Source organism: Ixodes scapularis, unplaced genomic scaffold (assembly GCF_016920785.2).
Source record: "Ixodes scapularis isolate PalLabHiFi unplaced genomic scaffold, ASM1692078v2 PGA_scaffold1__304_contigs__length_218370807, whole genome shotgun sequence".
Lineage (NCBI taxonomy): Eukaryota > Metazoa > Arthropoda > Arachnida > Ixodida > Ixodidae > Ixodes > Ixodes scapularis.
The window spans coordinates 43066121-43092113 of NW_024609846.1; the positions used below are offsets into that span (position 1 = coordinate 43066121).

At 49.1% G+C, this 25993-nt stretch overlaps 1 protein-coding gene across 1 annotated transcript; it reads left to right on the plus strand.

Annotated features, from left to right (window-relative positions):
* The first annotated feature begins 2018 nt into the window (after positions 1-2018).
* Positions 2019-22720, plus strand: LOC115318831 (estradiol 17-beta-dehydrogenase 8). The gene is made up of 3 exons (XM_029977094.4): positions 2019-2184; positions 19412-19605; positions 21989-22720. Exons 1-3 carry the CDS (start codon positions 2019-2021, stop codon positions 22385-22387), a joined length of 759 nt encoding a protein of 252 aa, XP_029832954.4. The 3' UTR covers positions 22388-22720.
* The last annotated feature ends 3273 nt before the right edge of the window (positions 22721-25993 follow it).

Genomic DNA, 25993 nt, shown 5'->3' on the forward strand with positions numbered 1-25993 from the left:
AAGCTTCAAAAGGACTTTTTTTCTTCTTTTTGTTTCGCACACCATCTGTTCTGCATACCCGTTAGTTGTAGGATGGTATGGTGCACTAATGTGATGCCTGATGCCGGTTTTTTTTCTTCAAAAACTTGTTTATTTTGTTTGAAGAATGATTTGGCGCGTTATCAGAGAAAAGTATTTTCGGTAGGGCAAAAGTAGGTAAAAGAGACCGTAGAACGTCAATGACGTGTTTAGGCGTCGTGGCAGGCATCGTGTAAGCTTCCAGTCACTTAGAGTACACATTGTCCTTGACTCCGCAGATGCGGATACGTTTCGCCACCCATCGATTGAATAGTGGATCGTTTTCAGTTACTGTTCATGATGGCGTTGGGCTTGAGGGAGACTTCGAGTCTTTCCAGAAAGTTAGCCCATGTGCAAGGACTTTTGTCGAAAGCGGCAAGCGTTCGAAACGTCGACAACGTCGGTAGCCACGTGTTGTGCTTGACACTGGGCACTTACTATTCGCTGAGAAGAAACTTGCTTGTTCGTCTGCCACGAGTCGTCCGATATCAGGTCATCACCGCAACACCACCTCCCGACAAAAACGCATGTCCATAGTTAGCAATCACGTGAACTTATAAATTCCCGAACGCTCGTAACTTGCCGTCGCTAAACGCCGTCCATTCATAGCGTCCTCATTGCAAATAAACGTCTCCCTATTTCTTCTGATGGTTTTTATCATATTCCTCCTAAGCTCTACTTACAACGTTGTGTGTGTCGGTACTTCCGAATATATTGCAACGGCGTTTGTTTTCTGGTAACTATAATGTAAAAACCTTTCCAACATCTTCCGGACCCCGTGAAACACAATATTTCGTGACGTTATTTTAGTCGTCATTAAAATGGTGAGGTAAGTACCGTAAATCGCGAAGCAGTTTACTTGACGTCCGCTTGCACTGGTGTCTTGGAAGATTGAGTCTACTGAGCGTGCATTTCTGCAGAAGAAATTTTCATTTATAGAATATTAACACGTCAATCAAGATTTGATTCCTTCTTGGTAAGATTTATTGCGAAAGCCCGTTATAACCGCCCAACCGCGTCTCCCTCTATCAGAAAACAATTTATACCCAGCCTGACATTCTCGCATACATGAGTTTGCTGGGCCACGCTACTTGAGCCAGCTGCGCATGGCTGCCAGCGGCGCGAGCAAGGCCACGAGGGGAACGTGATGGTGCTCGAGCCATCCCACTGTGAACCAATGTTTCGGCTACCCCACTAAAGCCCCTTGATAAAGGCGTTTTTACAGGTACCTCCAACCATTGTTGTGAAACCGCGCGAGACACGTGCCACGAGCGGGTGCTCCGCCGCCATTCGCTTCCTAGGACCGCTCATTTCAGTGCTGCGCCGCCATTCGCTTCCAAGGGCCGCTCGAGATGAGGATCTCGTGCACTCGCGCATTTGGCGCTACTTGCACGACAAACGCAAACATATCGAGGGGCTTTACACCCCACGGGTGCGTGTCGCCATCTATTGGTTGAACTAACGCCTTGTTCAAGATGGCTGCCTTGGGACCGCAGCCTTAAAATGATATTATTCAACTGGTCGTCACTGCATCTGTCTTTACTCCAGCCGTACCCAAATATTATTTAGAGGCTGTTTAATATTAGCATTTCATAAACACTTTATTATATTTATAAACTTCAATATTCATATTATATATAAATACCGAGGTAGCACAGTTCCTCGGACCAAAATAAGTCTTTTGTGCTAATCTAGAGCCCTAAAAAGCGGAAATGACTGAGATATGAACGAAATTGGCAGGAAAACTTGCTCGCATTACATAGAACTTTGAGTCTTTTTTCGTTTTTGTCTGAATTTCTTACCGTCGTGCACGTACATCTCGCGCGCACCTGTGATATAAGTGATCGCGTAAAATCACATGACCTAGTTATACTTATACAGGTATGATTCGCACACATGTGACATTCTCCCGAAGGTACACCGTTGCTGCAGCATCTGTTTCTAAAATTGTCCTGGAAGCCATGTCCAGCGCTTCGAGCTTCTTCGAGGAACGACTCGCTCTCGTGGTCGGAGGCAGCGGGGGAATCGGCAAATGTGTGTGTCTCGCTTTCGCCAAGAAAGGCTGCCGAGTCATTGTGGCTGGAAGGAACTTGGACAGAGTTGAGGACGTTGCCAAGTCCCTGCCTGGTAAGAAAAATGACGGCCACAAATGGACGCCATTTTTTAATTTATATTTAGCTATATTCTGCTAGCCAGCGGTAGGAACCAACGAGCCACTCAGGTAGCGCCGTAAGCGCAACGTCCTGACGTTCAGCTTCTTTCAATGCGTGCCCATCCGCCGGTTCCTCCGATTATGCGGAGCAAGTGCGCCGTAACTTTACTCTTAGTTTTTGTGCATGAGCTTGTCTTTCTTTTAGCGGAGTCACAGTACTTATCTCGACATGCAGAAGACAGTCTGCCAGCCATCAGTCACCGCGATATCCGTGGTTCGAATACAGCCTGCCAAGCTTCTCCCTAAACTCGCTGTCCTACGGCGTCCGAAACACGGATTTCGCGTTCGCTCGCATTCGAATCTTTATGCTGACTGTCTTTTGTATGATGTTCAAGCAGTGTGACCATCAGGATGGCGATGGCGAAAGGACACATTTTTCAGTGGGTGCGCTTGTTAATGCTTTTTCTTCGCCGTTTCCACGCTTCAGTACTCTTCCCCCGCAGCGCTCTTCCCACGCAACCATCCGACGACACAGCACGCCCATCTTCAGGTGAATTTCAATTGTCCCAAATGGAGTACGGCGCTCACACGCGGACGTGGATATGCTAGTCCTACAAAGCCTACCTGATCCGGTCGGTCGTCAACCAGGTCTCAAACATCTGTCCGCCGTTGCGTTCTTCAACATCATGTCATCCTGTTATGTGCCGGCGACGTAAACTCAACCCGTGAGCTCGTCATACCTTTCCTTCCTGCTGTAGACCGGTTTACGATGACGTAGCGGCTCTACATTGGGACAGATGTAACATCTGGCTCCACAGGAAATGTGAGCAACTCTCACTGCCGGCCTCTCTGCGCTTGTCGAACAGCTCGGAGCCAAGGTACTGCGGCGTATGCCAGCTGACTTCGTTCAACGACAGCCTGTTCGACGCTCCGGATAAGCCTACGCCAGCGTCAACTGCACCACCTATCACCGCCGGGGATAGACCAAAGACACCCTCCAGTATGATAAAACGAAAAACAACCTCCACCTGGTTACCTGGGTTGCTAAACTCGTCAAACACAAAGTTGGGCACGAAGTTCGCGGAGCGTGCTGATTGGACTCTCGCGACGTTGGCGTCACGCGGGACGAGATGTCAATCATCCGAGCTTTCTCGGTGCTCCAATTCCAGCGAAAATGTTAGGCACAAAGTTGTAGCGAGCTTCATCGGAGCGCGCTCGAGCAACACCGTGGGGCCAGCCGATTGACCGGCTGCACTGATGACGTCGCCCCTGCGTGTCCCTACATCCCTACGCCGCTATAGAGTCAATGATGCGTAGATTGTACCTGGGCGGGCTGTAAATGCTCTCAACTTTCTCGTCGCAAGATCGTCGTTTGTGGAAGTTACTGCTGACGACAAAGTGACGTTTCACAACTTTGTGAAGGAGTGATTTGAGGCCAAAATCTTCACTTCGGAATCGAGGCGAAGATTAAACTTCGTGACATTGTGGAGCCGTGCGCGGTGTACGCGGTTTTAGAGCTCATTTTCCGTCACTGTCAACAACGCCACCGGGGTCACCCACAGGCGTTATGTACAGAGACGTCGGTAACGACTGAGAGATGAGGGGGAGAGGGGGGATTGCAAGAAAAAAAGCCGTGGAAAGGGGAAAGAAAAGATATGTCCTGGATCACGCATCTCTCACAACTATGTAACAAACTTCGGAGTGTTAGTTGTTTACTCTTTAATCAAAAAGTGTTTATGCCATTTACTATTAGAAAGTCAATCGCGCATAGGCTACAGTATACTCAGGTACGGCATCACTCTGTTCGCTAATTGCTCAGAACTATGGCATGACAAGATCAATCGTATTCTAATAGGCTTATTGAAAAGCGTTGGATACCAAATGAATTTCGCATCCGACATAGAACTCTTTGAAACTCTGCAATTATTAACTTTTTATTCTCTATTTCTACAAAGCGTCGTGCTTCGCCACTTTTGGAGCAATGACTTTAAGCGTCCCTTCATCTCTCAAAGGAATTTTCGCCACGTAACTCGCTTTGAAACCCCGCGATGCTTCACGCGTTACGGTAAGAGAGTTCGCTCATATTACGTTCCTCTCATTTTCAATAAGCTCCCAGAGCGTATTCTGAAGGCTAAGACGAGAAAAAATTTAAAGAAAATGTTAACTAATTTCAATATTGCATAATTTAGTATACTTCTCATTGTAACCAATAATTTTTTTTTACATATCATTTTACGGAAATGTGATTGCTCCTGCTCAAGAAGAGTTATATACTCTACGGCATTTCTTCCGGTCTACTTCAGCCCATTTGTGCCTGCGCGCGCGTGTGTGTGTGTGTCTGTGTGGGCGTCTCCCGGTTGTCTTCAAACTGCAATCACTCCCGAGGCAACGACCTGGCACTGCTTCACTGTGGTTTAACGGTGCAACAAGAATGACATTTGTGCGTGTATATGTGTGTGTAGATACGTATGTGGAAGCAATAATGTGTTGCAAGCAAGTGATAATCTAAACATTTTAACAGACAACTTAGCATACTGGGTCTGGGCCCATAAGCCAATGCAGGCTTTGTCCAGTCCCGCTAATTGAACTTCTTTAATCTTCTCCCCATCGCCAATAAAATTATTATTATTATTATTATTATTATTATTATTCACTTTGAAAGCAGGCTCATGCCACCCCAATCTACAAAGAAAAATGAACCCCCTCAGACAAACCAGACTCCTACAGGCCGATCTCCAAAACATCAGACGTCTGCCATACTATAGAACGAGCGCTGAACTCTGCGCTACACACCTAAACGCCCACGCCCTTCTATCTCCACCGCAAAACGGATTCCGGCCCGGACGGAGCTGTGAGACGGCCCTGCTCACCATTGTCCACCAAATCAGTGAAAAACTAGACAATTCTACACCATGTGAACTGGTGCCGCTGGACTTCACCAAAGCCTTCGCTAAAGTAGATCAGCAACTCCTGTTAGTTAAACTGAAGAGCACGAGTATAAAGGGCCTTCTCCTCTGTTGGCTGTTCAAGTTCATCCGGAAAGGCAACGAAAGGTTTCCTACTATGGATCAAAGTCCCAGTCTCAAACTGTCAAATGTGGAATCCCCCAAGGCACCGTACTTGGCCCGACCTTCTTCTCAAATTTCATCAGCGATATTGTCTAGGTCATTAACTCCACCGCCACCATGCACGCTGATGACCTCACTCTCCTTCAACGGAATAGATAACCAGAAGACTATAACCAACTGCAACGAGACCTCAACCAGATCCATAACTGGACTATTACAAATAAGTTGCCTCTAAGTGCATCAAAATTGGCAACAATTCATTTTATTCACCCCCTCATAAAAAAAAAAAAGCGCAGAACGCACCTCAAACCTTAGCAATCAATGAATCCACCTTACGCCGAAACGCGAGAATAACTCTGCTGTGATTTACCATGGACAGTGAGCTACACTCCACAGATCCAATCCATCGCCTCACGCGCACAGCGAAGCGAATGTTGGGTTCCGTGCAAACGACCAGCAGAGGACGGGGCCCACGGTGCCTGCGCAGCTCTACGCTGCTCTCGCCCTGCGAATACTAGAGTACTGATCGCCCATCTGGTCACCGCAAGGAGCGTCAGCCCAGACAATGCTGGAGACCATACAACATAATGCAGCCAACGGCATCAATTGCTAAACATCACCAAGCCCTCGCTTCCCGCCACGTGACATCCCGACATCTCAACTACTAAGAAACACCAAGGGGAGCACACTGGCCCACCGAAGAGACGTAGCCGCCCTGCGGCTGCTGGCGACATAATTGGTCATGGGATCCCACAGGACAATTACCTCCAATTCGTGCCCCGACGCAATGACCGCACTGGACGTATTTACCGTTTTCTCGCACTTACCCAACGACACGACAACACATGCCTCCTGTGAGGCGTGAGACTCTGGAGAGCTCTACCTGACCATATCGTCGCCCTCCCGATCACGGACAAAGAAGTGACAGAGCTATGCAGGGCAGCTGCAAAACACCTTCGACCTCACCCACAAATCTCGCATCATTTTATTCATTGTACATAACCCACATCCTACCACTGTCGCTATCTCATATGCATAAATCACAAGACTCTATCTACATCGACATCATCACGTAGACGGCCACATAAATACTTGTGTACGGGCGGCAACGCCTTTTATTTGGCCTTTACCTAACGAGTACGAATAAATACCTAGGCTTTGACCGCACTGGTAAAACAAAGTATATTGTCACGGGTGGTGAGTCGTGACCAATAAACAAGAAATAAACAGAAATAAATAAACGTTTAATGTGGCGAACTTGTGCCAAAAATAAAGAAGGAAACAGAAGAAAGCAGAGCGTCGCGGGCGTCGAAGTCGGCGTGTCAGCAGAATCGAGCGCTGGGGCGAGACTGACTCGACAAGGTCGCGGGCGGCCTCTTATCTAAAGTGCGCCGCTATCTCGAAGATTCGGCAAAAGCGGTTCGAGCGTCGCGTGATCGGGGCGAGAATGAACACGCACTTCTAGAAAACAAAAGCAGGGATAAATGATAGAAGTTACGTGCGGTACATGAATAAACGGGAACTTTCTGGAGGACCGTAACCGAGCGTTGCTTTCTCAGCCTTGCGCGCGGCATTACTCCCCCCTTTAAAAGTGCATCGCCCCGATGCAGTGTAAAACAAATCAAAATAAAAAAGAACGATAAACTAAAGAGTCTTTTGGAGCACAAAAGGTCCACAGTCCTATCGAGCGTAGTACGGCTTCAGGCGCACGACGTGGACGACCTCAGGTCGTGGTGGGCGGCGTGACGATGTTCGTGTTCCGTCGGGCATCACCTCGTAGTTCAGCTCGCCGAGGCGACGAAGTACCTTGTATGGTCCAAAGTACCGTTTCAGCAGTTTCTCACTGAGGCCGCGGCGACGGATGGGCGTCCATACCCACACCCTATCTCCGGGCTGGAAGTGGACGTCCCTGCGACGAAGGTTGTAGCGGCCGGCGTCGACGCGTTGCTGATCTTGAATCAGGAGTCGGGCGAGCTGGCGAACTTCTTCGGCGCGTTGAGCAACCGCCTGGGCGTCGTCGCTCTCGTTGTCAGATGGCTCATGGGGCAGCATGGCGTCCAGCATGGTCGTTACCTTCCGACCATGTACCAGCTGGAAAGGGGTGAATCCAGTGGTCTCTTGAACCGCCGTATTGTAGGCGAACGTGACGTAGGGGAGCACCTCGTCCCACGTCTTGTGCTCTACGTCGACGTACATAGAGATCATATCGGCGATTGTCTTGTTGAGTCGCTCCGTCAGCCCGTTGGTCTGCGGGTGGTACGCAGTTGTACGACGATGGCTGGTGTGACTGAGTCGGAGGATTTCTTGGGTCAGTTGTGCCATGAACGATGATCCGCGATCTGTAATCAGAACTTCTGGAGCGCCGTGCCGGAGGACGATGGACTCAATGAAAAACTTGGCAACTTCCACAGCAGTCCCCGAAGGAAGAGCTTTCGTTTCGGCGTACCGCGTGAGATAATCTGTGGCGACGATGATCCAGCGGTTCCCCGACGTCGAAGGCGGAAAAGGACCAAGTAGATCCATTCCGATCTGCTGGAAGGGTGCAGTTGGAGGAGAAATAGGCTGCAGGAGTCCGGCCGGCCTCGTCGGAGGTTTCTTGCGTCGCTGGCACTCGTGGCATGATCGTGTGTACAGGTGGACGGTCTTGGGGAGCTTGGGCCAGTAATACTTTTCACGAATACGGGCCAGTGTCCGGCTGTATCCGAGGTGTCCGGACGTCGGGTCGTCGTGACATGCTTGAAAGATCTCCCCTCGAAGGTCGGTCGGTATTACCAGCAGCCACGGCGAGTTGTTGTTCCCGAAGTTCTCTTTGTAGAGTACACCTTGCCGAATGGTGAAGGTCGGCACGGCTCGTGAGAAAACGCGGGGTACGGTACCGCCGCGCCCTTCCAGGTGCTCGATTAAGGCTCGCAGCTCCGGATCGTCTCGTTGACGTCGTGCCATGTCATCGGTGTTCACTGCCCCTAGAAAGCACTCGTCATCATCGTCGTCGCTGCTGCCGGAAGGTGTTTCGACAGGGGCCCTGGACAGGCAGTCAGCGTCGCTGTGCTTGTGTCCTGACTTGTAAACCACAGTCATGTTGAACTCTTGTAGCCGGAGGCTCCATCGAGCGAGGCGTCCTGACGGGTCCTTGAGGTTCGCAAGCCAGCAGAGCGAGTGGTGGTCCGTGACTACGCGGAACGGGCTTCCGTACAAGTACGGACGAAACTTCGTGATTGCCCAGACGACCGCAAGGCATTCTTTCTCAGTCGTGGAGTAATTTCTCTCTGCCTTGGACAGTGTCCGACTTGCGTAGGCGATGACTCGTTCGGTGCCTTCTTGTACTTGAACTAGTACCGCGCCAAGTCCTGCGTTACTTGCGTCAGTGTGAATCTCGGTGTCCGCATCCTGATCGAAATGTCCAAGAACCGGAGGCGTCTGGAGTCGTCGCTTCAGCTCGTCGAATGCCTGCTGCTGTTCCTCGGCCCATTCGAACCTCTCGGCGTCCTTCGTGAGGTTTGTGAGCGGTGCGGAAATCCGTGCGAAATCCCGAACGAAGCGACGATAGTAGGCGCAAAGTCCGAGGAATCTTCGCACGGCCTTTTTGTCTGTCGGCACTGGAAATGACGCGACGGCGCGAGTCTTCTCAGGGTCTGGGCGCACGCCTTTGTTGCTAACCACGTGACCTAGAAACTTCAGTTCGTCATAGGCGAACCGACACTTTGACGGATTGAGGGTGAGTCCAGCGGTCCGTATGACTTGAAGAACAGCTCGGAGTCGTCGCAAGTGCTCATCGAAGTCGCTGGAAAACACCACGACGTCATCGAGGTAGACCAGACAGCTCTGCCACTTCAGTCCTGCCAGTACGGTGTCCATAACACGCTGGAAAGTTGCTGGCGCCGTACATAGTCCGAAGGGCATTACCTTGAACTCGTACAGCCCATCTGGCGTGACGAAAGCTGTCTTCTCTCGGTCCCGTTCGTCGACTTCGATCTGCCAGTAGCCGCTCTTCAGGTCCATCGATGAGAAGTATCGAGAGTGGCGCAGCCGGTCTAACGTGTCGTCGATTCGGGGGAGTGGGTAGACGTCTTTCTTCGTCACCGCGTTCAGCTGCCGGTAGTCCACGCAGAACCGAAGCGTTCCGTCCTTCTTCTTAACTAGTACGACTGGAGAGGCCCACGGACTGCTTGATGGCTGGATTATGTCGTCGTTCAGCATCTCTTGAACTTGCTCCTGGATCACCTCCCTTTCTTTAACGGAGACTCTGTACGGTGATCGATGCACAGGGCGCGCGTCGTCCTCGGTAATGATGCGGTGCTTCGTAACGGCTGTTTGGCGCACCTTCGACGACGTCGCAAAGCAGTCACGGTATTCGGCGAGGAGGTTCATCAGCTGCCGTCGTTTTGGGTCCGGAAGCTTAGGGTCGATGTCGAGTTGCGCTGGCGACGTACCGTCTTGCTGAGGTGGCGAGGATTCATCAGTAATGGCGGCGATTTCGGCGGAGTTTCGGAGATCCTCGACGTGGCCAACGGCTGCAGCTTTCGTGAGGTGTTGCGTTTCATTCCGGAAGTTCGTCACGAGGACCACAGTGCGGCCATCCTGAAGTTCAGCTACTCCTCGTGCGACGCCTATTCCTCTTCCCAGGAGCAACTGGAGGTTACCTTCCAGAAGAACTTCGCTACGGGTAGCTGCATCGGTCACGACAGGTACGACAACACTTGATCGCGGCGGCAGATTCACGTGGTCGGCAGCGACTCGGACGGCGGCTGACGCAGTTTGGAGTTTCTCTGAAGGCGGAACAGGTGTCCGCAGCGTCAATTTGTTTTCTCCAAGGTCGATGACGGCGCCGTATTCACACAAAAAGTCCATGCCGAGAATGACGTCTCTGGAACAGTCTTGTAGAATGACGAATTTCACAGGACACGTCTCGCCGTGAATTTCGACGCGAGCGGTGCACCTTCCGACAGGCGTGATGAGGTGTCCTCCGGCGGTTCGTATCTGCGGTCCATCCCACGGTGTCGTGACTTTTCGAAGGTGGCGAGAGAGCCTCCCACTCAATACTGAGTAGTCTGCCCCGGTGTCAACGAGTGCCGATGCGTTTTGGCCATCGATAACAACGTTTAGGTTGTTGGACACCGTTGCAGGCGCGTCGGTGCAATGCGGGGCGTCGAGAGAGTGGGAGCGCTCCGGCGTTCTTGGAGGCTGTTTGCTTCCGTCGTTTTCGGCAACGTCACCTCCAGGCGTTGCCGCACTCAGTTTTCCCGACGACGCAGGGGAGACAGGCTCTCTCGGCGGGATCGTGGCGCTGGGGAGGGTGAACGTCGTGGCGATGGGGAGCGGGCTTCACGGCGGAGTGACGACACTGGGGAGGGGGAACGTCGGAGGTACTTTTCGATGTCGTGAGGGCGTTCGCCGTACCTCGGGCGTGGGTCGTTCGGGTGGAACCCACGCAGGCCCATTTGCCGGTAGGGACAACGACGGTAGATATGGTCGGCCTCCCCGCAGTGGTAGCACAACGGGCGTCGATCGGCCGTCCTCCACACGTCGGTCTTTCGTGGAGCAGCTTGTTCTGGGCGGACGTACGCCCGATCTTCATGGCGTCGTGAATACTGCGGCGCTAGAGGTTCACGTCGAGGTGGCGCCGTATACGGGTGAGCAAGGGGCGGTGGTCGTCGGGTAGCTGTGGCGTAGCTCAGCTTCGGTGGTTCAGGAGCGGCGCTGGCGAGAACTTCTGGCTGCAGCGCCTGCTGAAGTTCTTCCCGGACAATCTCGGCGACTGAGGGCGTATCCAGGCTTGTGGCAGCAGGTAGCAACTTCTTCAACTCCTCCCGGACGGCTTCACGAATAAGGTCACGGATGTCGGGGAGGGTGGTGCCCAGGTCGGATCCAGATGTCGCTAGAGCAGTTACGCCAGGGTGTCGTTGGTAGTGTCTCGCGCGGGCTAGCAAGGCCCGTTCCATATTTGTCGCCTCCGTGATGAACTCGTCGACTGTTGTTGGGGGATTCCGGATGAGACCGCCGAAAATCTCGCTTTTCACACCCCTCATCAGGTGGTGCAGCTTCTTCTCCTCGGTAGCCTGAGGATCGGCGCGGGCGCTTAGGCGGAGAACATCCTCCACGAAGCCGGTGATGCTCTCGTTGGGGCCTTGAGTCCTGGTACGCAGTAAGTCTTCGGCCCTCTCTCGGCGGTGCTGGTTGACAAATGTCGTCTTCAGCTGGCTCTTGAAAATGTCCCAGGATGTCAATGAAGACTCGTGATTTTCGTACCAGCTTCTGGCAGTCCCCTCGAGCGAGAAATACACGTTTTGCAGCCGTTGCTCGTTGGTCCAGCTATTGTGGCGGGCGACGCGTTCGAATTGGTCGATCCAATCTTCAACGTCTTCGTGGAGTTCGCCGTGGAACGGAGCCGGTGTCCGAGGAGCGACGGGTAGGTAGACGACGGCAGGAGCGGCGGGGGCCTGCGACTGGTTGTCCATCGTCGTCTTCTTCGGCTTGGGTTTATCCAGGAGCAAACCGTACTCCGGATCCTCTCCCTTGGTGCGGCGGCTGGTCCGAGTTTCAGGTTCCGCGCTGAGTGGTCTTCTCAGCGAGCTTGGAGTCGGGCTTGCACTGCGGGTCCTGGGAGGGGAACGCTGCACTGGCATGCGGTACCCCGCACCTCCACCAGAATGTCACGGGTGGTGAGTCGTGACCAATAAACAAGAAATAAACAGAAATAAATAAACGTTTAATGTGGCGAACTTGTGCCAAAAATAAAGAAGGAAACAGAAGAAAGCAGAGCGTCGCGGGCGTCGAAGTCGGCGTGTCAGCAGAATCGAGCGCTGGGGCGAGACTGACTCGACAAGGTCGCGGGCGGCCTCTTATCTAAAGTGCGCCGCTATCTCGAAGATTCGGCAAAAGCGGTTCGAGCGTCGCGTGATCGGGGCGAGAATGAACACGCACTTTCTAGAAAACAAAAGCAGGGATAAATGATAGAAGTTACGTGCGGTACATGAATAAACGGGAACTTTCTGGAGGACCGTAACCGAGCGTTGCTTTCTCAGCCTTGCGCGCGGCAATATGATTTTTTTTTTTTTTGAGTGTATGGTTTTCGGGCGCTACTTTGAGCTGCAATTGTTCTTGCCGACTGGCGAGCCTTTAGGTGAGTGCCGGGATATTTTGAGTGCCGGGAATAATTTTTTTTCTGACATGACGGACGCAAATTTCGGTCCCAGTAACACGGTAGCAAGCTCCGTGAAAAATATTCATTCATAAAATAGGTACCATTTAATGGACGACAGTTAATTGCTGTCCTGGTGCCTCTAACCTATGACATTTTTTTTTGTTTTTTTTTGTAGGTTTTTGGCGACGCGGTACTCTGCAGTCGAAGCTCGACCTCGGACGCTAAGCTCACTCTTTTGAGCGGCCTTAATCGGCCTTAGTTTATTCAGAACTGTATCTTCCTCCTTTTTACAGTGGACGAATACCGAGTTCATTAGCAATTTTTACACCTCGGTGTCCACCACACAGTGGGGAGGTTGAATGACGTAGATTCGCGATTCTGTAAAAACGAAGGAGCGCACCTGAACGAAAGTTTTACCAAAAATAAAAGAAAGCAGCAAAACGTGACACTACGAGTGTTCTTAACGCTTTCGCGTCTATAACGCTATTTTCAGAGTTGTCTACCGTTATTGTTAGGGTGGAGGGGCGTCGTAAATGACGAAAATGTATTGTTTGCCATGCTTTGACAGTCCGGGAATAAAGCACGATGATGTCGCGACAAATAAAACAAGGGCATAACTAAAATTAAAAAAAAACGCATTTTATCGGATGCAACAAAAAACAACTAAAAAATAAAAAAAAAGGCAGCTGGCATTTTGTGACGGCGACTGAAACGAGAGCGATCCGACACTGCCAGCCACTGCCTTTTCTCATACAAGTCACCATAAGCCGCAGTGACGGTGCCATTACGTTTCACAAAAGGCAGTGTGCAGACAGTAGAGAGTTTCAGGGAACCGTGTTTGCCAATCCGATATGGTATACGATGGGCCCTCCGGTACTCACTGCGCATGCGCTGTTACAGAGGACTCGCATATGTGCAGTTCATAGCGGAGCTTGGGCCCATCGTAGCGTATGTCGGATGTGCAAAAACATGGTTCTCTAAAACTACCTAATAGAGACTTTTTAGCGAATCGTTACCGCGTTCCGCGTATCGCACTACCTGAGCCTTTGAAGCGGGCTTTTAAACGATCGCCCGGGTGATGTTGTGACAGCGGGCTGGGCGCTTAACAGGATGCTTCGAAGGCTCCGGTAGTGCGGTTTGCTCAAAGTTCCCAACTGGTGTGGTTCCAAAAGAAGACGTAGCCTCGCGGACGTTCGGTTAATTCGACAATCAAAAAAAAAAAATAAATAAATAAATAAATAAAGTCGAAGAATTTTCTTCTTTTTTTTTGCAAAGCTTGCGGTTGTGTGTGTGTGTGTGTGTGTGTGAGTGTGTCTGTTTTTTTTCTACAAGATCGTTTTTTTTTTGTTTTGGTTTTCAGCTTTGTCGATAAAATCAGCTTGGGGGTTTATTTTCCGAGTTTACCGGTATTTAGCGAAAACGCGGAACCCTAGTCATGATGTCGAGCACATTCTAGACTTAAGCTGAGGCTTAATTAGAATGCTCCAACAGATGCACGAAAGGTAAAATGAAAATACAGGCCGGCGGGGTTTGAACGTAGAGTTCTATCCTATAGTTTGCTATAGGCCTGTTTCTCTCAGCCAGGGGGGCGCGAGCACGCCCGTAAAATGTGTGACTATGCAATACTTGCATCGAACATAAAGCGCCCCCGTAGCGTTCGATCGTGCATGAACCATGGCTGCTTACCAGCGCGCATAAGCATCTCCGAACACGCGGAAACACTGCGTCTGAAAGTAGAAAAGCAACTGAAATGAACAAGAAAGAAACGCAGCTCGCATTGTTCTATCGAAATGATACGAGTAAGTGTCTTGTAGGTTTTTGTTCTCTTGTGTTGTTCTTGTTATTATTTTCTCAAATTTAATTCACCAATACCATTGTGCCAGCTTAGCGTCCGCGAGCAATCTGAAAAATTCCATCGACGCGAAATCGAAACGCGACCGATAAGTAGCCGGTTTTACTCCCCAAAGGTACTAGCCAAACTTGAGAGATACAGGCCCATAGTAACCGACAGCATGAGAATCGCAGGGCGTGTATTCCAAACTACCGGCGTCCAGCAAGCGCTCCACGCCTTCCGCCGTGTTATAGCCTCCTATATACCTTTCCACCGCTTATTACCCGGGCAAAATATGCTGAGTCACTGAAATTTTGGCGGTTTGCGCAGCGTCTGATATACCGCACAGCAGAGCAACAGCGCATGCTCAGAGGACGTTCCAGAGCCCAGCAGACAAAGATGGCAGCGCGCAGAAGGCGATTCTTGGAAAGGTGTATATGCTGGCAAAGCCTGGCATATCGCCATGAGAAGCGGCCGCCGAAATGAAAAAGGTGGAGCGGAAGACAACGCATGAGAAAAGAGCCATGTGACTTCCGGCCCGCTGCGGCGAGACGCCGAAACACACTTCTCCCGAGCGAACAAGTGTGTTTCGGGTCCTCCCCGCTGCAAAAACTGTGCGCTGACGTCCAGGTTCCCCTAGAGTTCCTGTATAGACGCTTTACACACGCGCCAAATTACAGCCGCCATTGCTGACCTTCTCTTGTCTTACCGAGATGCCGAGCAACTGAAACGGTAGTTGACGATCCTCTACAAAGACCGATGCTTTAGAAAAGGACACAGTTGCATTTAATATGGCAAAAACCTGTCCTGCTATCGTAATGATGAAGTGAAAGAAACGGAATAAGAGGACACAAAAACTGAAGGTCAGTTATGGCGGCGTCCATGCACAGCTGCTGCAAAGCGTCTATAGGATCCCTACGGAAGCCAGAATTGCGCGTTTACCCCCGTAGCTCAGTCTTTCCTGCATGCCATGTTGATCCAGCTCCTCACGTGACTGAATTCGGCGATTAGCGGCGCCGCGCGTTCGAGGCGCGCGGCGCGCTCAAACGTGCGGGGCGCGTGCAACTTCTACTTTCCTGCACGACACTTGATCCGACTCCTCACGTGATGTACTGTCGGCGAATAGCGGCGCGGCGGCCCGTGGAAAACAGACGCGCAACTCTGGCACCCGTAGGGAGCTTATACAGGAACTCTAGGTTCCCCGAGAAATGGCTCTTTGATGCTCTGTGCTACCAGATCCTCGCGCTCCAAGTCTGCGACCAGGCACCCATGGCTCCGTCGTCGAACTGCCAGGCTTTGTGAGTGTAGGAGGTATTCACTGGACGCCATATTTGTGGGTGCTGTTTAGAGCGCACGTCCAGAACGAGCTCACATTAATAGCCTGCTAAGACCGGCAACCTTGATGGTGCTAAATGCACGCTCCAAAAGGACTGCGGAAGCTCAGAAGCAGCGCACACGGATATGGCCGCCAGTGAATACTCCCTATAGGGAGTATTCTCTGGCGGCCATATCCGTGTGCGCTGCTTCTGAGCGCGTGCTGACGGCGAGCTTCCGCAGTCCTTTTGCAGCGTGCATTTAGCACCATCAAGGTTGCCGGTCTTAGCAGGCTATTAATGTGAGCTCGTTCTGAGCATGCGCTCTAAACATCGCCCTCAAATATGGCGTCCAGTGAATACCTCCTATAGATGGGGCTATTGCGTTGTCGAAGGAAGGAAGCTCGTCCTCGAGGCTGTACAACTGAAGCTCTTCGCTCGCGTGATCACCACGGCAGTGACCATGGACCTTTTCCTCGTGGGCAGCGCCCTTTTGAATAGCATAACGCATTTCGGAGTGCGTCGGATGCTGCGGCCGCCCTGGGTTGCGGAGGGAAACTGACTTTTTGCACCTGTCATTGACGTGCCAAAGTGACGCTGTCCGGTAAAAAAGAAATTTCAAGACCGCCGTCGCGGGAGTGTTGCCAACCTATTTTTTCAAAAATACCCCACGCCAGCATCCAGAAAACCCTATACTACCCTACGAATGTTTCTTATTACCCCACACTTTACCCTACGCGGCAAATCTTTGTTCAAATAATACTGTTGCCTGGATTATAATGTTTCAGGGTAATAGTACTACAGTACAAAGCAACAGGGCACGCACGCAGGCGCATACCCCCGTTATTCTAGAACACCATGCTTGCTTGGCGCTGTGTATCATCAGCACAATAGTGATGGAGCGAGCGCACAGACATTCCCAACCAACACGTTTAGCTGGGCTACGTGGGACCAGCACTCGCGGCGACAGACAAGGCGGCTTATTACAAAAGGAAGCGAATCCGAGCGGTATATTAGCTTCTTTGGGTGTACCGCCTAAGGATTCGTCAAACTAAGGTACTATTTCGACTAACTAGGCTAATACACCAGGGGAGGATAGGAAACCGGCGGCTCTTCCGTATTCGTCGATTTCAAAGCTCCGTGGGAGCTTTGAAATGGTCTCTGTACTCGTCGATCATCGGTGATCGACGTTCTATGGGCGTGGTAAGGAAACAGTTAATTGCAACGCGCCTCAGCAAAAGAGCGCCCAGGTCAAGTGGTAGTTCCAGCTATGGCTATCTGCAGCATGGGCACCATACGTCAGCGCGTCGAAAAGCCCAGTTGAACAGGTGGCTAACGGTTCTGGAGGGCTCGGGATGATTCCGCCCGCGGTGCTACGTGTTTCGCAGGTATAACAAGGACCGCCGGATGGGCCAGAGCCATCAGAGAAAAATTGGCGGGAACCTGTCCACTGGGAAGATATCTCTTCTGGCTCCAATCTCCCTCTGCGCAACTCCCACTCCTCGCGGCTCTCCCACTTGCTCCAGCTCTCCAATACTCTCCAACTCAGAGCCGTATATTAGGCTTTGCTCCGACTTAGAGTGCCTTCATACACACGCGCGGTTTTGCTTGAGTTGTGACATCTCAGCCATTTTTCGACCAGATTGTTTTTTTTTTATGCATTTTGAAGTGCGCGATAATTTGGTGTCACTCAGCTCTAGCGCGTAACTTTGGATAATGCATAGACGCCATTTTACCGCCCAAGTCACGCGCCGAGTGCGCCTGAGAGTCACGCGCTGGCACATTCAGGGCAACCGTGGATACCTTCATCCTAAACAGACCAGACATGTAGGCACCCTACTCCAACTTAAAACCCCTCTACTCCAACTTGGTGTGTGGTGCTCTCTGTTAGCACGTCTTGTAACTTGTATACTTTTGTTTTGCATGATGTCGTGGTGTGGCAGCACACGAGTAGCAAAGCTATGCAAAACTTGCACGGCAGTATTTTTTTTACTGTGTTTTTGCTGGTTGTGTATAATGCTCGCTGTTGAAGAAGCAACGTCCGAAACTACCCTACTTTTGGCGGGGAACTGGCCGGACGGCACTACAACCCTACAGTGTACCTAAAATGCCTAGAATACCCTACAAGTAGGGCAATTACCCTACGGTTGGCAACACTGCGTCCTGGTCCTTTTTTTTTTTCTGTTTCAAACCCAACCCAGCAAGGACGAAAGTGCGTTGCAGCTCTTTCACCCTTGTCTCTCGACCTCTTTCAGCACTACGGTCTATAACAGTTGAAGGAGTTTCCGTTTGTATGACGCCTGAGGAAAGAAGGTTCACCCCTTGCCCTCTTTAAGCGCGATCCCAACCGACGCGCATTTTTGCGTGTGCAGGCCATACGCTTCCCAGAAATTGCGTATTTTGGGACGCCTTTGATGTTTCTGCGGCGCTTTCTGAGTCACAACCATGCGCTTTGGTTAAAACGGTGCGCCTTCAGATAAAGTTGAAATTATCCTCCTAAGCGGGTTTCACATGCAGCCATTCTGGCCCTAGAGCGGCGCGATTTCTGCCGTCGCGGCGCTCTGGCCAGCCGCAGCGGGTGAGTGGCATAGTTCCACCATGTTGGAAACTTTTCGCCGCGGCAGAGCGGCGGCTTCCGCGCTGGCCACTCAGAGCGCGGCGGGAAATCACGTGACAGGAGAACATTTCAGAAAACCTTGCGCATAGGACGGCGGCGTTTTCACGTTCTTGAAGCAGACGCAGAGAAAGTACGCTAGCGACTGGTTTGCGGTTTCTTTTTTCCGGCGGGTTGAGCTTCTTTGCTTCAGCAGTCGCGTCGGAACTGTTCAGGAGGTTACGGAGGAGGGGGATTGCTCTCCCCTTCCTCGGAATTTGTTTTCTCAATGAATTACATTGCTCTTTTTTACTTTCCTCGCCTGAGTATCAACACTAGCGAGAGCAAGAGACGCTAATCGGAAGCGGCTTGTGCGATAGTGAGAAAAAGAAAAGAAGAAGAACTGAGCGACGTCGAGGTGTCTTTTCCAACCCAGATCGTCACACCAAGTAAGACGAAATGTATCGCGCCCAGTTCAATGAACTGCTTATCAGTGAAGTATCGAAGTGTCGGGTTCTTTGGGACGCGCATCTCAAAGAGTTTAGGAACAATGGGACCAAAGGCACTCTTCCATTCTTCGTAGAAGGACCTACTCCGGATAATGACCACATACCCCAATTACGAAAGTGCCAAAAATACTCCAACGCCGTCTGGAGGTTCGGGTCGGCCATATCAGTTGGAGTCTTCACATCCGAGAAAGGCACTGCCCATGACGCTGCCGAGGATGATCGAGGTTTCATCCTCCTCGACAACGAAGTTTGAAAAAAAAAAAAAAAAAAGAAGAGAAAAGTAAGGGGAAGGTTTATTTAAGTATTTTAAACGCTTTTCTTTTTGATTTCCTTAGGTGAAATTGAAGGAAAAACTGAAAACTAAGGCCTTAAACTTGTTGTCAGAAGCCGCTGTAACCGACGGTGCACATCTCCTTGCTGCAAGCAACACTGGCCGTCGCAACTGCAGAAAACGCTTATGTGAAATGAAATCTCGCAATATGTGCCACCGCGCTGCTAGATGCAGCGATTTCGGCCGCGGAGTCGCTGCATGTCTAAACCCGCTTTATGCGCGCCCGAAAGGCGCAATGAATCATCGCGACGTCACAAAATTCGCAATTTCCGGGAGTCGCACGGCCTACGCGAGCACGAACACGCGTTGGTTTGGATCACGCTTTACGGCGCCCTTACAAGTAGCATGACGTTCGTGAAGAATGCAACAGTGTGTATGCATATGTGTCGTCTCAATCGGTCGTTTCATCTGCGCAGGTAACGGACATGAAGCATTCCAGGTAGATGTGGGCCAATCGAAGTCTGTGGCTCTGCTCTTCGAGAATGTCTCCAGGCTGTGTTCTCGGCCAGCAAGCATCGTGGTTAACTGCGTCGGCATTCCAAACAATATGACCCCAATTGTTGATATGTCGGAAGAGATGTTTGATAATATCATCCGAGTAAATCTAAAGGTAATTTCGCTAACTTTGAGGCATATGAACCTAAGCTGATCATAACATTTTCAAATAATGTAAAAAAAAAAAAAAACACGTCAAACGGAGGTGCATTAAGCACGACGTTAATTCGTTCTGTTTCAGTTCACATTTAAACAAGGAATACCACGATATGTTTTACGCGCATCCGGAAAAAATCAAATTATCGGCAATAAAACGCTCGAACTAATATATCGTTTTTTTCAAACACGGAATTCCTTTGTGGGCTGGACTTTATGCGAAGAGTGTCAACCTAAGGTGTGAGCAAATATAGTACACATCAGCCAAGACAATATACAAGGTGTTTCACGAAAGTCCGGGATAAGTAGGGTGTGAATTATTTTTGCGTAATTAACTTTTTAATATTGTGTTGAAGGACATGGTTTCAATTAGAAAATTGCTCAGCATCATAAAAAAAACACTAAATCAACAAATTGCATAACAATAAAAGGGACAGGAAGCATTTTACGGCTTTCCGAAAAACCGCACAAATTCGACGGGTTTTTAAGTTTTGGTTTGCTATCGGAGTGCATCTCGGCCCAGGCGGCACCGCGCCCCGTGGAGAGATAGTGCAACCAACCCATCGCGCGACGCAGGAGAGGCTGATTGCTCTATCTCTCCACGGGGCGCGGCACCACCGGGGCCGAGTTGCGCTCCGATAGGAAACCGAAACTTAAAAATCCGTCGAATTTGTGAGGTTTTTCAGAAAGCTGTAAAATGCTTCGCGTGCCTTCTATTGTTCTTCAATTTGTTAATTTAGGGTTTTTTGATGATGCTGGGCAATTTTTTAATTGAAATCATGCTCTTAAACACAATATCAAAAATGTTAATTACGCGAAATAAATTAACAACTTAATTATCTTGAACTTTTATAATTTTCCTAAATAGGCCCCTGGCCAAGGACCAAACCGACGCAAACCTTTTTTGTTGCGACGCGTAGTTTTCGAAATATCGTATTTGTCCACCTTCCGTGAAACACCCTGTATAACACATACAAATCCCATAGTAGGCAAAGTATAAGCGCCCCACAAAAAAAAAAAAAAAAAAACTACAGAATCTTAGGTAATGTTCCGTACTCACAATTAAAGCTAATTCAATGTAAGAAGCCAGATTTAGCAACCGGCTCCCTTGAAATCGAACTCCGGACCGTGAGATTCGCGACCCGACATCCTTGATTTTTAATTTTATTGCGGCGTTGGGAGAGAAGGTAACAGAGAGCAAACATGAGGACAAAATGTGGTACACGGTAGCTTGCGCGAACGGGCGACCGTCGGCGAAGAGAAGCTCCTCAGGTGACTCTATAAAATCAGGGGGTAGGTAATAAGTTTAACGTGCCAAAGGATAGAGGAGCCTGCATATGACGTCACGACAAAGCAGCCAATGGAGAGATTAGCGGGTGTGATAAACTTCATCCACTAGAGATCACTTCAGTTACCACAAGAGGGTCCCCGAAATCCAAAGACACTGAGTACTCAAGGCTCTACAGTTACCCTCAGAAAACGCCGAACCGTAATACTTTACTGGGAGAATACGTTCTTCTTAGGTTATGTGCATTAGACAGTGAGTTTTTGAGCGCCACACCTTTCCCGAGTGGTTTTAAAATTTACCGTAGCAGAAAATGCGTGTGCATTCTGCTATCGGCGCTGTTGAGCTTTCTCGCTGCGCCGATGGAGAGGGCTACGGCCGACGCACCGAGATACCGGATTTGCCAAGGCAGCAGACACGGCTGCTTCCGATGTCTCGACGGGTTCACACAAAAATAGATGGCGACAGCCATCCGTCCAAATTTAAAATGGAAAACCCCGAGACTGTAAGCCTCTAGCTGTTCCTACTAGGCAAAAGCTGTCGTAGGGTCAGTTATATTCTTTAGCATATTCAGGATCCGTGGTCACTTCCCAGTAAAGTCTCATCTTACACTCCACTCCTGAATATCTGTAAACTTGTCTCGATCATTCTGATAAATCCGTTCAGAGCATGACTGTGTCCCGTGTGCAACGCAATAAAAAAAACAACCTCAAACCTTCTAACAGATCATTACTAACAATGACACACAGATACGGCATGCCGCGTTTGTTAAATGATAAAAAAAAGATTAATACTTTTTTATTCATGCTCGTAAACGTAAATATGTATGTTAGATACAAATATAGCCATCCGTTAAAAAATATAAATGCGCGATTGTCACTACCCGACAGCGTTGATCATGTGTGACTTATTTCTTAATGTTAGACATACATCTCGACTTTAATTTAAGTATCCCTTTAATCTGGCAGCAATCATAATACACTAAACAAGGAGACCTACTGAGAAAAAAAAATAACGAGAGAACATCAGTTTACGCGGTATTTCTTCACACTCGCAGGGCACGTTCCTGATAACCCAAGAAGCGGCGCGGGCTATGACTGCAGGAAACGTTCGCGATGGGGCCATCGTGAACATTTCAAGCTTTCTGTCAAAGCTGTGCCCTCCCTACCGCGCCGCATACGCAGCGTCCAAAGCGGGGCTGGAGGCATTCACCAAAGCGGCGGCAAAGGAGCTCGCCTCGCAGGGCATCCGTGTCAACAGCGTCCTGCCCGCACTCATGTCCACGCCCATCTCCGGGTCGAATAGAAAGCCCGACGAAAGAAAGAGGATGGCGGAGGTCAGTCCTCTAAAGAGATTCAGCCGCCCAGAAGAGGTGGCTGACGTCATCGTATTCCTCTGTGGTCCCGGAAGCTCTTTCATGACGGGCGCCGCTGTGGACATCGCGGGCGGGCTGTAGCTCACGCGCTTCACCGATGCCTCTTAGATGACCCTCCAAACGTGGGCACTTGTGAATCCACGCAACGTCACCTGGCTGACGTCATCATCGCCGCCAGCGTCTCTCGAGGCGTCTCAACACTATTGAGAGGCCCGCATGCGTCGACGCCATGACGGAAGCGTCTGCCGGCATCGTACCTCGTCGAGCCTTAGCGGGTTTGCCGATTGCGGCGATTGGGCGATTGACTAATAATGACGTCGTTTGCACGTTTTGTTTTTTATGGGGTATTTGCTTCACTCTTGTAGCGCTGGATTGTTTATGTCAAATAATAAATAAAGTATACTTCACAGTAAAGCCAGTTTCGGTCATCTGAGCTAAGTAAAGATTATGCTTCGGTTCGAGGTCAGCTACGCTGATTGGAAGTTCCATAAACGCGGAAAGGAACAAGTCCAGCGCATCCAGTTATCGCACCACACTCAATGAGACTGATATATCAGCCGATAAAAGCACCGAACGAATCACAAGTCACGAAGCAGTTTTAAAATAGAGCGGGCCCCGTGTTATTTTAAGGGGAAGCTGAAACATTTTTTTTTTATTGAAATACCTTAAAGGTCCTACTGGGAAGGACGTTACATGGTGGGGGGTCGGCTAAGTACAGTATATATGGAAAAAAAAAAAACTTACATAGGAGAGCAGTGCAAACGTACAAGGAGTCGTGTCTCAAACAATACCTAAATGGCTGCTGATAAGACAACGAAAACAATCGGGGTTAGTCTCGGTGTCGATGCGCTCTGTCAGATCATTCCACCTCCCTGCTATTTTGGTGAAGAAGGAATACAAGTGCGGCAGGTGAAACGGCCATTCTTGCACGCGTGATAAGGACGAGGTGTGATTAAATGCGACTGCGTTAGGGTGCCTTGGCTGAGAGATGGTGCATAGTAAAGGCGATGTAAAGGGCATAAGCGAGAAAGCTTGCTAATTAAGGCCAGTTCTGAAGGTCGGCTTTTTGTTTTAATAAGGTGACGCTGGAATGTCGCGATTATTCAGAAAAAAACAAAACAAAGCGCATGACTCAATTTTGAAAAGCTGACTTTCAGTGGCGAAATAGGCTTGGTTAAGATCCCAGATGTTCGATGCCCACTCAAGCTTCGGCCGAATAATGAAATGTATGCAGTTTCTCTTAAGTGAGAAGGAGGACAAAAAGTGTATATTTCAGGTAGCCCAAAGAACGATTGCACGATGATAACAGTGACCGAAGATGTATTTTTCAGAAGAAATGCGAGTCAACGTGAACCTTTAAGTACTTGTAAAAGGAAACAAACTCAACAACGTTAGAATCAATAGAGTAGTTATGAAAAAAAAAAAGGTTTCCTTCCTAAAAAATGAAATGAGTTTGCAGTTAGAAGGGTTAAGCTTTATGAGCCAAGTCGACAAACGATGGTAGGTTAGTGAGGTCATCTTTTAGTTGAATGCTATCATTTTAGTTATAAATTCGTATGCATACAACGCAGTCGTCTGCGAATATACGAATGCGGTCGGAAATACATGAAGGTAAGTCATTAAAATGTATTAAGAAAAGTAAGATTTAAAGGACGGACACTGGAGGTACACCCGAAGGCAAAAGGATAGAAGTTGGACTATGAGAGTTTACGAACGTGTGCTGACTGCGGTCTTAAAGCCAGTCTTTTATCCAGAGGATGATGTTACTAACCAATTTTATATGGGTAAGGTTTTGCACCAGACGCTTATGCGAAACCGGTCGAACGCTTTGGAGACATCAAGAAAAATAACATCAATTTGGGAACCTAAGTCAATACAACGATGGGTACTATGAATGAATCCTGCGAGTTGAGTCTCGCAGGAATGACCCTTCCGGAATCCATGCTGGTAATTAAAAACTAATTGTTTTTCCTCTAAAAACCGAATGCTGTTCGAATGTAGTATATGTTCAATCATTTTAGAGGCTATGCTTGTGATGAATATTGGCGATAGTTTAAGTGGGAGATGCGTTCACCTGATTTAAATAACGGGATAATTTTAACGGCCTTCCAGTCACTGGAACTGAGTGACTAAGCAAAGACTGTGAAACGATTGCGGAAATAATAAGAAATAGCGTTTTAGCATTCATTAAAACCTTCGAATTCATTTTGTCTTCACCACTCGAAGAAAAAACCTAAAGTTATTAATTAGTTTTACAACACCAGGTGAATGAATCGTTATGCTATCCATTTGAAAATGTTAAAAAAACGTATCCAAAAGAGGAAGGGCCGTATTCTCACATGAAAATACTCCTGAAGGAGCAGAATTCACAACACGAGCACTTTCGAGGTCAAATAGTAAATTTCCTGATATATCGATGATGCAAAATGTTTTGGGGTTTGTACGAAACCTATTCGGGAGAGTGATTTGGTAGTAAGAATGTCTAGTTATAGCAACTTTTTGTTTATATCCTGCTTCTTACTTCTGGTATGGTTGCCAGTCGGAGGGACTGGCACGGTAGCTGGCACGCCTAAATAGATGTTTTTTTTTCTTATTCCCCAGGCGCCTCAGGCTGGTGTCATACCACGGAGAGACATTTGACGTCTTAGTAAAAATAACAGGAATATGCTTATCAATCCGGGCCCGTTTGTTCGAACCACTAACCGCGGCTAAAGTTAGCCACAGTACCTAGGAGAGGAATTTTAGGATCACGTGACTGGCTCGGTAGGGATGCGGGGAAACATGGCGGTGCCCCAGTGAGTGAGCGCCGCTCGCTTTGGAACTAATATGTCGTTGTGGTTGCAATATCGGGCGCGTTAGTCAGCAACGAATGGTGCAGGAGGCTTTCGCTTTGCCTTACCTCATTTAAACCGCAAAGCATGGGCAATGACATCGCCTCATTTTTTAGATAGTGTTTCGATTCTGGGCACTCCGCGATATCGCGTAAACTTCACCACTCTCCGTCGGGAGGTGGTGGGATCCACATTTAGAGACCAAAACCAAAACGAATTTAGTACTGCAGCATCCTCTAGTGGCAAAAAAGCTAGAACATATCTCGTTAAATAGCGTTTGTTTCTGATAAACATGCTTATGCTCTGTACAATTTTGCATCGCTTCTTTAAACTGTCTTCAATAAACATATATTTGTATATCTAAATTGTTTATACCGTCGGCCTTCTAAGAACACAATGAAAAAAAAAATCAATGTGTGCCAGTTTTAGCGCATTTACAGTTTTTTACGGCAACCATGGAGCGCTAAAGCAAAAAGATCAGCTGACATCATCGACATCGCCGCAAACTTGATGAACTGGGATTGATCAGACCTGCTACCAGTCACGAACCTATGTTTGCATAGTTTATTCTGTCCTAATATGCAATTGTTTATGTTATTGCGTTGACGTCCATGTGTATATATTGAGTAGGCAATCGGTTTCCTCGTGTGCCGTGGTGAATTTAATTTTTTATTGTTTAGTTGTGTTTTCTTAAGTTGCGTGGTGTGGGGATGGTGGTACAAATCATGATTATAAGCAGAAACAGCGTGGTTGATGTGAGATACGTTCTTCCAGGATCCCATCAAAGCTTTTGCTCGTTGCCTGAGTGGCCCTGTGTGAGGATGGCGATAAGAATCCTGATTATAATCTGAAACAG

Bases quoted from the DNA above. Each gene is read 5' to 3' on its own strand.
- LOC115318831 (XM_029977094.4), top strand. From the start codon at position 2,019: ATGTCCAGCGCTTCGAGCTTCTTCGAGGAACGACTCGCTCTCGTGGTC. The intron at 2,185-19,411 runs GTAAGAAAAATG...TCATCTGCGCAG, and splicing joins CGTTGCCAAGTCCCTGCCTG to GTAACGGACATGAAGCATTC. The intron at 19,606-21,988 runs GTAATTTCGCTA...TCACACTCGCAG, and splicing joins TCATCCGAGTAAATCTAAAG to GGCACGTTCCTGATAACCCA.